Below are 13382 nucleotides of genomic sequence, written 5' to 3'. Positions count from 1 at the left end.
TTGATAATAACTGTAGAACATACTACACTATTTATATTTATATACACATACACTTATTTATCTAACACACATATTTAGTGTACACTTAAATTTTGCACATAATATACCTGTACATACATAACTGCTTTTTGTAATATACCTGTCATACAATTGTCAATTTGTATGTTGGCATTCTTTACCTACTTATTTGTATTTTTTATTATTTTATTATGTGTTTTTTGTTCTGTCGCTGTCATTCTGTTGCACTAAGGAGCTTTTATCATGAAAACAAATTCCTTGTATGTGTAAACATACCTGGCAATAAAGCTTATTCTGATTCTGAAAAACTCCACAATGCTGTTTTCATGACTTTAAATAAAAGGAAAAAAATTAGAAACACCCTCGCATTAACTGTTAACTGTTTTTTTTTATGCAAATGTATATTATTATAAATGTACATACACTTAAAGAAAAAATGTGAAAAACGTTTGAGGATTTACGATTCTAAACACGCTGTCTTGGTGAAAAGGGTCCATAGGGGCACTTTAAACTAAACGAAAATGAGAAATGTGGACATCGCCTTTATGATGTGTCATCTAATCAGCTGTAAACGCCACACAGGAAACTGGCCCGAGTTCATTTCCTGTTTTCATTCTTTTCTAAATAGCACTGTCACGTTCAGTTGTGTTTTGTTCAGAGTGTTTCTCTTCATTGAGTGTCTACTGGTGGTCTTCTCTCACAGATCTGCAGGCTCTGCTTTCAGCACAACACCCCGCTGGATGCCATTGCTCAGTTCCGCAAACACATCGACCTGTGCAAGAAGAAAATTGGTAGCGCTGAGCTGGCGTTTGAACACACAGCCTGGATGTCCAAACAGTAAGATTCAACCCTGCCACATGCACACATTTTTTGTTAAGGATTTGGTTATGTCCTTTTATACAGTTTACTTTAAATTTTTCATATTTAAATGATTTATAATGTTGTCTATTTTGAATGTGTATTGTTAAAACGTTGGATTTTTTAAATTTTTTATTAGTTTGTACATTTGTGGTAATGAGGTCTTTTATTTTGAAATTCATCCACTTAAGCGTATATATTGTAGTGTGCTCAAAGCATTGTAGTAAGGAGCGCAGCTACGCCGCACGTGGTTGATTCATCCAAAGGCATACGGTTAAAGAGAACTTCAAGGATTTAGCTCCTGGTTTAAGTGGAGAATAAGGTAAAATTGACTTATCTGTATTGTTTTGGAGTTCTTGTTTTATGTAATGTAATAATGGGTATTAGTTTGTATATGATTTGATGTATGTTTGTTTTATGGTTTATTTATATTATGTTTTTTTTTTTTCATGTAAAGCTCTTACGGTGATTTCGTGATGTCTTACGGCATTTAACGGTGATTACTGCAAATCTACGGTGACGGATCTTTAATAAAGCTCATTATGAATCATCAGTGAAAAGAGTTCAACATTTTTAAGCCAGGAAGCTACAGTAAGCGCTTACCATCGTCGATCCCCTGTGCTGTTCAAGGAACGCCATGGATGGTGGAAGAACTTTAAAGTCAGCGCGCTCATTGAGGGCAGTGTGAGTGATCAAGATTAAAGTGAAGTTTCAACGGACAACTCTACAAATCTACGGATAGCGAATGGACCGTTTTAATGAATTGGTCGAAAGGAGATAACTGTTCCAATGTGTTTGGTGGAATGCAGTGAGTACCAAAGACAAAAAAATGAAATTAATTCTGAAGTGATTAAATCTTTTCTCTCTTGTGCCTGATTTAAAGGTGAACGGACATTACTGGGTGTGTAGTCCGCCTAATAATGGATCAAATATTAGTTTCACGTTTAAGTTAATGTAAGTTAATGTTTCAGGGCATGTGGTTAAAGTGAATTTAATGAATGTACAATGTATTAACTTGAATGTTAAATGTGAATAGTGTTTCTAATTTTGGTGAGTTGCAAATGTAAGAATGTCTAAATCAGTGGCGGGTGCAAAGGAGGCAGATGGGCAAACTGATAGCCATAATGTAGAAACTCAAAGTGAGGGTACACGCCATTCAAAACGTAAGCCTGTTCTTACTGAAAAAATGTTAGCCTATCAGCAAGAAGAGTCACAAAAGAAGGAGAAAAAGGTTGCATCTCTATATAATCAATGGAAAATAGAAGCCTGTATCGCACGTGAGCATCTTAAATCAGATGCATTAGAAACTCAATTAGCTATTTTGAGTGACACTTTGGAGACAGCTAAACATAAGGTCCTGTGTGCTTATGATGAATTTAGGCAGCATCTATCACCTAATATTGAAATGAGGAGAAAAATGGACGCGTGTGAAGCAGTTACAGCTGACATTATTAAAATTGTTAATGAAAGAATAACGGGTGTAGATGGAGATTTTGATGATGAAAGGGAGAAAAGGCGACTTCGTACCTTATTAGACCATCAGTATTCCCACTCAATCTTTGGTTCAACGGTATCACAATTTAGTCAGAAAACCAGTAACTCCAGCCACCGCTCTGTTATATCAAGTTTAGAAGCCAAACGTGTAGATGCTGCAGTAGAAGTAGCAGCCAAGCAAGCTGCATATAATGTTCTACTAGAAGAATCAAACCAAAGAGAAAAAATAAAGCAGCTAGAAGCACAACATAAAAGAGCTCTTGATGTCGAGGTAAAGAAGCTAGAGCGAATTCAAGCACAAAGAGATCTGAAAGCAGCTGAAGCTAAACTTGAAATCTACAATCAGGAAATTGAGAAAGAAAAGACTCATTTGTCCAAAGATTGTAGTAGTTCAAATGAATCCGATTCAGATTTGTCTCTAGTAAGTATGGAAAAGCAAGAAACGTTTCAAAAGGTGCGTCGTGATACCAAAAAGGCAACAGTTGAAGCGTCAGCGACTGATATACCTCTTCTTATTCAAGCATTTCAAGATGGCATGTCTATGAGCAAGCCAGAACCTCCTGTTTTTACTGGTGACCCTATTCATTTTATAGAGTTTAAACAATCCTTTGTGGCACTTGTTGACACGAAAACTATTTCTTATGCTGATAAGTTGTTTTATCTAAAGAAATATGTGAGTGGTCCTGCTAGAAAAGCTTTAGAAGGCACCTTCTTCAGAACAGATGATGGAAGCCTATCAAGATGCATGGAACAAACTGAACAATCATTATGGCCAATCATACATAATACAAAAGGCCTTTAGAGAAAAGCTGGCCCAGAATTCACCCAAAGGATGCCATTAGTCTTCAGGCCTTCTCTGACTTTTTTAAATGCATGCCAGGGTGCCATGCCACATGTCAAAGGTCTCCTAATTTTAAATGATTACCAAGAAAATCAGAAACTTGTGTTGAAATTACCTGATTGGGCAATCAGCAGATGGAACCATCAAGTCACGCAATCTCTTTCTGAAAATCATGAGTATCCCACTTTTAAAGAATTTGCTGCATTTGTGTCCACTGAATCGGAAATTGCTTGTAATCCTGTTACATCCTTTCACATTCTTTGTGCTGCAGAACCTACCACTGAGAAGATAAATCTGAAAGAGACCAAGAGAAGCCGAGTTAGAATTTTCACCACTCAATCGAACACAGAGAGTCGAAAAGTGATCAAACCTGTGAACAAAATGCTGTGTGTGCTTTGTCAGGAAGATAATCACCAACTTGACAGCTGTTGTAGTTTTCTCAGCAAACCATTGGAGGAGCGATGGAAATATGTCCAGGAAAAGAGACTTTGCTATGGATGTTTAAAGCCTGGTCACAGCGCGAAGGAATGTCACTGTCGTCTCACTTGCAATGTTTGTAAGAGAAGACATCCAAATAGTTTGCATGATGATAACTTTGTGAAAATGATTAGGATTTTACCATCTGCAGCAAGGTCTCAGAGTGATTGTAAAGATGTAATGAATGCAATGGCCTTGAGTGTAACTGGAGAAGAGCGAAATACGTATACCTCAATGATTGTACCTGTCTGGGTGTCCACAAAACAGAATCCAAGTTATGAGAGATTGGTGTATGCACTTCTTGATTCGCAGAGTGATACCACATTCATTGCTAAGGGAGTGTGTGGTGTTTTACAGACAACTACGTTTCCAGTGCAACTGAAGCTCACCACTAGGCTTGGAAAAGATACTGTCTTACAGAGTGAAAGAGTGTCAGGACTTCAAGTTCGAGCATAGAAGTCCGTTAACTATATCGATTTGCCACCTACTTATACCAAAGATTGTATACCTGTTAATCGTAGCCACATTCCTACTTGTGAAGTTGCTAAAAACTGGAATCATCTTACGGCCCTTGTGGGCAAGATACCTCCATTACAGGACTGTGATGTTGCTCTTTTAATAGGGTACAATTTTTCAAGGTCGATGGCTCCCCAAAAAATAATAATGGAGGACATGAGGAACCCTATGCCATTCGGACGGACTTAGGATGGAGCATAGTAGGTTGTTCTTCACCACATTCCGATATGTCTGGAGTCAGTGGATTGTGTCATTGCATTACGGTTAAGGAGTTCCCTTCTATCACACCAGGTGATGTGATTCGTGTCCTTGAGAGGGAGTTTAAAGACACTGAAGAAGAGAGCACAAAGGTGTCCCAGGATGATATTCTCTTTCTTGAGAAGTTAAAGGAAGGTATACAGAAGAATGTTCATGGCCATTATCAAATGCCACTTCCCTTTAAAGTAAGACCAAAGTTACCAAATAACAAGCAGTGTGCTATGGTTCGACTCAGTCATCTCAAAAGAAAATTAGTGAAGGATGAATTGTATAAGGAACGTTACAGTGAATTCATGAGTGAAATCTTTCAACGAGGAGATGCTGAGGAAGTACACAACGGGAGCAAGGAAGGGGAAACGTGGTACTTACCTCATCATGGTGTTTTTCATCCGAAAAAGGTTGATAAGCTGCACGTCGTCTTCGACTGCTCTGCAAGGTATCAGGGTTACTCGTTAAATGATCATTTACTTCAAGGCCCTGATCTAATAAATAATTTGTACGGCATCTTAATTCGATTTAGTCAACATCCCATTGCGCTTATGTGTGATAAAGAGAAGATGTATCATCAGTTTCATGTAGATGAGTCTGACAGAGACTTTTTGTGCTTCCTTTGGTGGAAGGATGGAAATTTGAACCAACCTGCCAGCGAATTTCGTATGAAAGTCCATCTCTTTGGTGCAACCTCATCCTCAGGCTGTGCAAATTATGGCTTGAAGCATCTTGCAATTGAAAACAGGGAGTTGTATCCTTTGGGGTCACAGTTTGTGATTAAAAATTTCTATGTAGATGATGGAGTGATAAGTGTGGAAAATGCAGAAGAAGCCATTAAAATTGCAGAAGAAGCATGCAAACTCTGTGCTACCAGTGGCTTACGGCTCCACAAATTCATGTCGAATAGCAAAATAGTGCTGGACAGCATTCCTACTTCAGAAAAGATTTCTGACGTGGAAAATTTTGATCTTGCATTTGAGTTACACCTAGAAAGAACTCTAGGTATGCAGTGGGAAAGAGAATCTGACTTTTTTTCAAGTTTAATGTTCAGTTGAAGAATCAACCTGCTACTCGGCGTGGCATATTGTCTACTGTTGCTTCGATCTATGATCCTTTAGGACTTATTGCACCTGTGCTGTTGCACGGAAAGAGAACACTACAGGAAGTATGTAAGCGTGGCAGAGGATGGGACGATCCTTTACCAGATGCATTTATTCTAAGGTGGGAGCAATGGAAACAAGGCTTGAATGATCTGCAGAAAATGGATATCTCACGAACATATGCACCAGCTAGTTTCGGAAGAGCTATTCAAGCTGAATTGCATCACTTTTCTGATGCTAGTGTCCATGGATATGGACAGTGTTCATATTTGAGACTTAAAAATAAGGACGGAGACATTCACTGTGCACTAGTGATGGCGAAATCAAGAGTTGCACCTCTCAAGGTTACAACGATCCCCAGATTAGAGTTAGCTGCTGCCGTTGTTTCTGTCAAAGTGAGTAGTATGCTTAAAGTGTAACTAACCCCTGCTCAGAGCCTGACTCCACCCACTGACAATATTTGAAAAATGGGCAGATCACAGCGGAGATAGAGGGGATGAACCGAGGGCGGGGCTGAGCGAGTGCGGCGTGATCCTGAGACCCGCAGTGACGGATTGATTGACAGCTGCTGTTAGAGACGCTAAAATGGAGAGTGACTGTAATGACGCAAGTAGCTTTGCAACAGAGCGATCATTTAAAGTAGAGGACTTTTCTCCCCCACTTTCACCTGAAGTGGAGGGTGTCGAGGTGTCTGTTCATATCAATTCGAGCCGCTGGCTCAAACTGCGGTCTTAACTCCCTCACCGTGTCGCTTTTCAGCGCGAGCTGTGTGGAGAAGCCCATTTCCACCTCCATTGTGTTGGAGAAGCAATCCCGTGTAAAATGCAGTTTGCACACTTGAGCTCTAGGAGGGAACTTGCGGTCTTCCAGGCCAAGTGCATGCAACCACTGGCACTTAATTTTAAAGTCTGCTGGTAAACTATGCAGTCCAGCAGTGCTGTCGCAACTAGCAACACACCTCCGTACCATCCTGACCACTGTACTAAATACAGATAAATCTACGCTAACTTGAAGATCTAAATAACTATATAATTGCTATGCTGAAAGATGCTATAATAGTCTATTCTGGTCGTTGCCAATACTCGCAATTCCAGCTCCTGACTCACTACAGTGATTTTGATGGTTTTATACTGCCAAGGGCGTGGTAGCTCGTACCAAGGGGCGTGGTGAGCTGGAAACTGCTTACGTCACCTGACACCGCTTACGTCACTTGCCACCGCAACATCCAATAGGAAAAATCAACTGCAGTAGCCACCGTTCAACCTGAAGAGGGCAGCACTCACACGTTTTTACACCATATATTGTAGAATTAAAACACTTTATACTCAAATGTCAAAAAAGTTACTCGAATCAATGAACAGCACTAATAAAGCCCCATTCTTATAGATCAGTAACTAAAAAAAGTTGGTTTAGGGTTTTAGTTACTCTTTAAGAAGGAATTGGACTATGCTGTTATCAAGGAAACCTTTTGGACAGACTCCAAAGTAGTATTGGGATATATAAGTAATGAGGCATGCAGATTCCACACATTTTTCGCAAATCGAGTACAAAGAATACATCTCAGTACAACTCCCCAGCAATGGCACTATGTTCCAACAGAGGAAAACCCTGCTGATCACGCATCCAGAGGTTTAACAGTGAATGAGGTGCTTGTTTCAAATTGGTTTACTGGCCCTAAGTTCCTGTGGGACAGAATATCTGTATCAAAATAACATGTTCCTGAACTTCTGTTTGGAGATCCAGAGGTAAAAACATTTTGTACTTTGAACACTGACTGCACAAAAACTCTTGAGTTTGATGGATGGTATTTCAAAGTTTTCTTCTTGGTCAAAGGCAATCAGAGCTGTAGTTCGTCTTTTGAGAAGAGCTAAAGTAAAATCGAATCGTCTCAGTACTGTATTAGAGCGACAAAAAGCAGAACTTCACATAATCAAATGTATGCAAGGCAGTTCATACAAAGATGAGCTAAGAGAGATTAAACGTGGTAGAAGTGTCATGTCTCGCAGTGCATTGTACTCTCTTGACCCTTTCATGGATAAGTATGGTGTGCTCAGGGTGGGAGGTAGACTCTGCCGTTCAATCTTTCCAGATTCTATGAAACATCCTATAATAATTCCAAAGAATCATCAAATTACTGAATTGATTGTCGCCCACTTTCACAACAAAGTTGCACATCAAGGGAAAGGATTCACGATAAATGAGATAAGATCTAATTGCTTTTGGATCCCAGGAATCAACAGAATTGTGACGTCCTATATTAGGAGTTGTGTTGTTTGCAGAAAGCATAGACGACCTGTTGAAGAACAGAGAATGGCTGATTTTCCCCCAGGGAGAGTGGCTCCATCGCCTCCATTTACTTATACTGGCATGGATTGCTTTGGCCCCTTTTTTATCAAGCAGGGCAGAAGTGTTCATAAGCGGTATGGTGTTCTATTTACTTGTTTCAGTTCTCGTGCTGTACACATCGAGATGCTTACTGATATGACAGCCGATTCTTTCATCAATGCTCTGTGTTGTTTTATTGCAATAATGGGCACGGTGCAACAGATAAGGTCCGATTAAGGGAGCAACTTTAAGGGAGCAAAAAATGAGTTAAAAGATGCACTTAAGGAAATGGATGTGGGGAGAGTGACAACCTTCCTATCAGAGAATCAGTGCGACTTCATCATGAATGCACCACATGCAAGTCATGTTGGTGGCGTAATGGAACGTCAAATTAGAACAGTAAGATCTGTATTAAATGCTACTTTTGCACTTCATCCAGGAAGATTAAATGACTCCTCTCTACGAGCTTTCTTGTATGAAGCAATGGCCATTGTGAATAATAGACCACTTACTACTGACTGAGTGATCCTCAAAGTCTGACACCAATCACTCCAAATCATCTGCTTATGTTAAAATCAACTACTGCTTTGCCCCCTCCAGGGAACTTTGTTAGGGAGGATGTGTTTGCAGGAAAAGATGGAGACGTGCAGACGTAGCTAGCCGGCAGAAGTGGAACATGGTGGGGGGCGCTAGAGAGCAGCACATGGAGTAGGATGCGTTTTCACTTAGCTCCGTCACACTTGGCGAAATAAATCATCTAAAACTTCGTTATCCCTGCTAAATTTGATAGTTGTGCATAATTAACATGCCAATGATGAATAAATCTAAAAAAGCTATCAAAAAGGCTCCATCCCCGGCTGCCGATTCCGTCAAGGCAATCCAGCAAGTCCGAAGTTGGCTGTTACAAACACGTGCGGTCAAGGTAACGTTAATGTTAGTATGGCCACAGACATCGATGTTTCTCATACTCTGGAGGCTGAAGACGAGCCTTCGCCTAGGGCTATTCTTTCTGCCATTAGGAAAATGGACAGTTCCATGACTACGCGATTTAATGACTTGGAGGCTTCCCTGTCAGGAGTGAAGTCAACACTAGCGGCCAACTCGTCACATATCGTTGACCTGGAAGAGGCTAGCACTGACTATGAGCGCCGCATCTCTCAGCTGGAGCAGCTTTGCTCCAATTTATCACAGGAGAATACGTCTTTGAAGTCTAAGGTAACGGACTTAGAGGCCAGATCCCACAGGCAAAATATCAAGATCGCCGGTCTTCCTGAAAACGTCGACAAGGGTAACCCTACACAGTTTGTATCTGACTTGTTACCTTCGCTGCTGGGCGAAGCTAACTTTCCGCGTGGTGTAAAGGTTGACCGAGCTCACCGCATTGGCCCCGTCGTGAACAACAGGCCGCGAGTTATGATTGCCAGGATTCATCATGATACTGTTAAGACTGAAATACTGCGGCTTGCCCGTAACCAAAGTCCGCTTTCTTTCGACGGAGGTCGAATCAGTATCTTCCCGGATTTTCCAGCAGAGGTGTCCTCCCAACGGAAGCAGTTTGACGGTGCACGGGAGAAACTTAGAGCTAAAGGAATAAAATATGGTCTGTTGTATCCTGCCCGTCTCATCTTCACTCATGAGAAGACGAAGAAAATATTCTCGTCCCCGCAGGAGGCCGAATCATACATTGACAATCCCTCACGGTGATGGATCGCGCAGCAGATTAATGTTATGGTGGTACATCATGGTAAGACACTGTTCCTATAGCTACGTTACCGATGGCTTGCGCAACCCATGGACTTGTTAATTTTGTCATTAAGGAGGACTAAAAAATGACCAGGACAGTAATGTCTGAATATTGTTCAGGTTTTTATGCTTTGGTGTGTGTTTATTGGTAACGTTAACGTAATAATGTGCATTCGTTTATACGCGAAGTCTTTTTTATATTGTTAAAAGATCTAAAGTCTTCACACATTTAAATTCTTTGCATGCAGACATATTGTTCCTGCAAGAGACTCATATTAAGCATTCCTGTGCTCACAGACTTAGATGTAGATGGATAGGCCAAATGTACCACTCTACTTTCTCTTCGAAGGCCCGTGGTGTGTCTATATTAATACGCAAGAATATTCCTTTTCAACATTTGTCCACTAAACAGGATATCAATGGTCGTTATCTCATTGTGACTGGCACAATTTTAGAGAAACATGTTACATTTGTGAACTTGTACGCTCCGAATTTCGATGACCCACATTTTTTCCGATCTGTTTTTAATATCATTCCTGATGTCAACTCCACTTATCTTATTATTGGAGGGGACTTCAATTGCATCTTGGATCCTTTTATGGATAGGCACTCCCCCAGCCCTCCCAAACCTTCTAATTCAGCTACTGTTCTTAATAATCTCATTCATTCACTTAATATACTTGATATTTGGAGGCTTCAGCACCCTACTGACAAGTATTATTCTTTTTTTTCTAATGTTCATAATTCATACACAAGGATTGACTACTTTTTAACAGATTTTAAGTTAACCTCCAAGATCTTATCCTCTAAATACCATAATATTCTAATATCTGATCACTCCCCAGTTTCTATTGCAGTAGACTTTGGGATTGAAAACTCCCCTTACTCTTGGCGTTTTAATCCCACTCTATTAAATGAGGACCGTTTTAAGGAAACTTTTGCCACCCATATTACTGAATTTCTTACTTTGAATGATAAGGGGGATGTGTCTGACTCAACATTATGGGAAGCTCTTAAAGCTGTCATTAGAGGCCAAATTATAGCTTTCCAAGCAGAATTGAAAAAGCAGAGGGGCAAAAGACTTTCAGAAATTGAGATGGAGCTGCCAGTGCTAGAGCATCAGTTCAAACTCACATCGTCCAATTTAACTTTGGCGAGTATTATGAAGCTAAAATATGAATATAATACACTCTTATCTGCCCAAATTAGTACCCTTTTATCAAAGATAAAGCAGAGACAATTTGAACTAGGTGACAAACCCAACCGCTTGCTAGACAAGCTAGTAGAGCCATAAAAACCATCAAGCTTAAATGCGGGGCCTTGACCAACAAACCAACAGAAATAAATAATGTATTCCGTGAATTCTATCAGGAATTATATTCCTCTCAAAGTACTGTAGGCTCAGTTGATATTACAAAATTCCTCCACTCCCTAGGACTTCCTAAAATCAGTGAAAATGCGAGGGAAAACTTAAATTCAGACATCACATTGGAAGAAGTCTTTACAGCCATTAGAAGTTTTCCCAATGGGAAAGCGGCTGGTCCAGATGGTTTCTGCATAGAATTTTATAAAGCTTTTTCTAATCAAATTGGCCCCTTGATGTTAAGGATGTTTAAAAATTCTATTGAAAACAAAAAATTACCAGAAACACTTTACTCGGCCAATATTGCACTGATTTTAAAGAAAGTCAAAGATAGTACGGACCCTTCCTCTTATAGACCCATTTCCCTCCTTGGTAATGATCTTAAAATATTTACTAAAATCTTAGCAAACCGGTTAAGTAAATGTATCAGTTCAATAATACATGAAGACCAAACAGGCTTTATTCCTGGGAGATTTTCTTTTCATAATGTACGTAGGCTCATGAACATTGTCTATAGGAGTAAAGGAAAACATGATAAAATAGCCATTCTAGCCTTGGATGCTTATAAAGCATTTGATAGTGTGGAATGGTCCTACATATTAAGCACCATGGTAATGATCTTAAAATATTTACTAAAATCTTAGCAAACCGGTTAAGTAAATGTATCAGTTCAATAATACATGAAGACCAAACAGGCTTTATTCCTGGGAGATTTTCTTTTCATAATGTACGTAGGCTCATGAACATTGTCTATAGGAGTAAAGGAAAACATGATAAAATAGCCATTCTAGCCTTGGATGCTTATAAAGCATTTGATAGTGTGGAATGGTCCTACATATTAAGCACCATGGTAATGATCTTAAAATATTTACTAAAATCTTAGCAAACCGGTTAAGTAAATGTATCAGTTCAATAATACATGAAGACCAAACAGGCTTTATTCCTGGGAGATTTTCTTTTCATAATGTACGTAGGCTCATGAACATTGTCTATAGGAGTAAAGGAAAACATGATAAAATAGCCATTCTAGCCTTGGATGCTTATAAAGCATTTGATAGTGTGCAATGGTCCTACATATTAAGCACCATCTAAGAATTTGGACTGGGACAAAATTTTTCTTCGTGGGTTGAGATGTTGTATCTTTGCCCATCCGCCTCTGTTCTCACAAACAATAACAGATCACCCTCTTTCCGCCTTCATCATGGTACCCGTCAGGGTTGCCCACTGAGCCCTTTACTTTTTGCTATCGCGATGGAACCCAAGTCAATGAGCATAATTTTAATATTTCTAAATTCACGTGTTTGAATCTTTGTCATTAAATCGAAATGTGTAAAAAAAAAAAAATGGGATAAAAATGTAAAAAAAAAAAAAAAAAAAAGGGATAAATGGAAATTATTCATGCTTATGCATTCGGTATTAGATTTGCACTCATAGTTTGGTGAGAGTGTTAAGGATTTGCAGACATCCCAACCTGCAAAAAGTCATTTCAGGGAGGTACCCCCCCCCCCCCCCCCCCCCCCAAAAAAAAGGAAGGAAATACATCTCAGCTGTAGTCACCTTCTGAATGGGAGAACTGAGATATATTGGAGCAGCCTTTCCTGCGCTTAGCCTCCCTAACATGTGGTCCCTAACAGATATAAAAGCATAAAATATTATTTCTATAAGTTATAGGCCTATGTAATTATTCGTTAATTATGTTTAAATATGTAGATTACTTTTACTATTTATATAATCTGCTTATACAATTTATGTAAACTGCTTTTATTTATTTTCCATTGCAATTTTAAACAGGTCTAAGGAGTTGGTTGTTTTCATGTAGCCTTGGCAACTAGCCTGAATAATATGCAGATGAAATGAAACTTGTCAACTCACCTCAACATACCTTTTGCAATCATATAACCCTCCATGGGCAATGCTTGAGCAAGACTGTCATTATGTTTGACACCTATAAGACAGGGGTACACTTTCGTGTAGTCTGCCGTAAAATGTGTCTTATACTTTTTTTTTTTTGTGGCACTCTCCCTCTGCCATGGTGCTCCTGTTTCTAGATGGACATAACTGATTAATTTTGTTCGGGACAAGAGATAAAAGCCCGCCCACACTGACAATTGATTGGTTGATTTGCAGAAACAGGCCAATCAGGATGCTCTCTGTCTTACATGCGCTTCGCACACACGCACGCACACGCAAGGTCTCTCGCTCCCTCTCCCTCTGCCGTGCATGCGCTACACGGTTTGAAACACAGTATCTGTTTCGCATGCGTGCTTTTGCTCGCTCGGTCTAGATTCCGGGAGATTTTAACTAATTTGCGGGTCTCAGGGAGCCGCTTTCGATATGCGGGAGACTCCCGGAACTTCCGGGAGACTTGGGATGTCTGGATTTGGTTATGTCCTTTTAT

At 39.8% G+C, this 13382-nt stretch overlaps 1 protein-coding gene across 1 annotated transcript in view; it reads left to right on the top strand.

The window, feature by feature from the left end:
• LOC132109805 (trafficking protein particle complex subunit 11-like) overlaps positions 1–13382 on the top strand; it is a 39333-nt gene that overhangs the window by 6151 nt on the left and 19800 nt on the right. The window contains exon 9 of the mRNA XM_059516157.1: positions 722–855. Coding sequence (XP_059372140.1) covers positions 722–855 — 134 coding nt within the window. The remainder of the gene's footprint in view (positions 1–721; positions 856–13382) is intronic.

This window comes from Carassius carassius, chromosome 29, assembly GCF_963082965.1.
Source record: "Carassius carassius chromosome 29, fCarCar2.1, whole genome shotgun sequence".
Taxonomy (NCBI): domain Eukaryota; kingdom Metazoa; phylum Chordata; class Actinopteri; order Cypriniformes; family Cyprinidae; genus Carassius; species Carassius carassius.
Note: the sequence above shows the minus strand (reverse complement) of the source record. Positions and strands in the feature narration are given on the sequence as shown.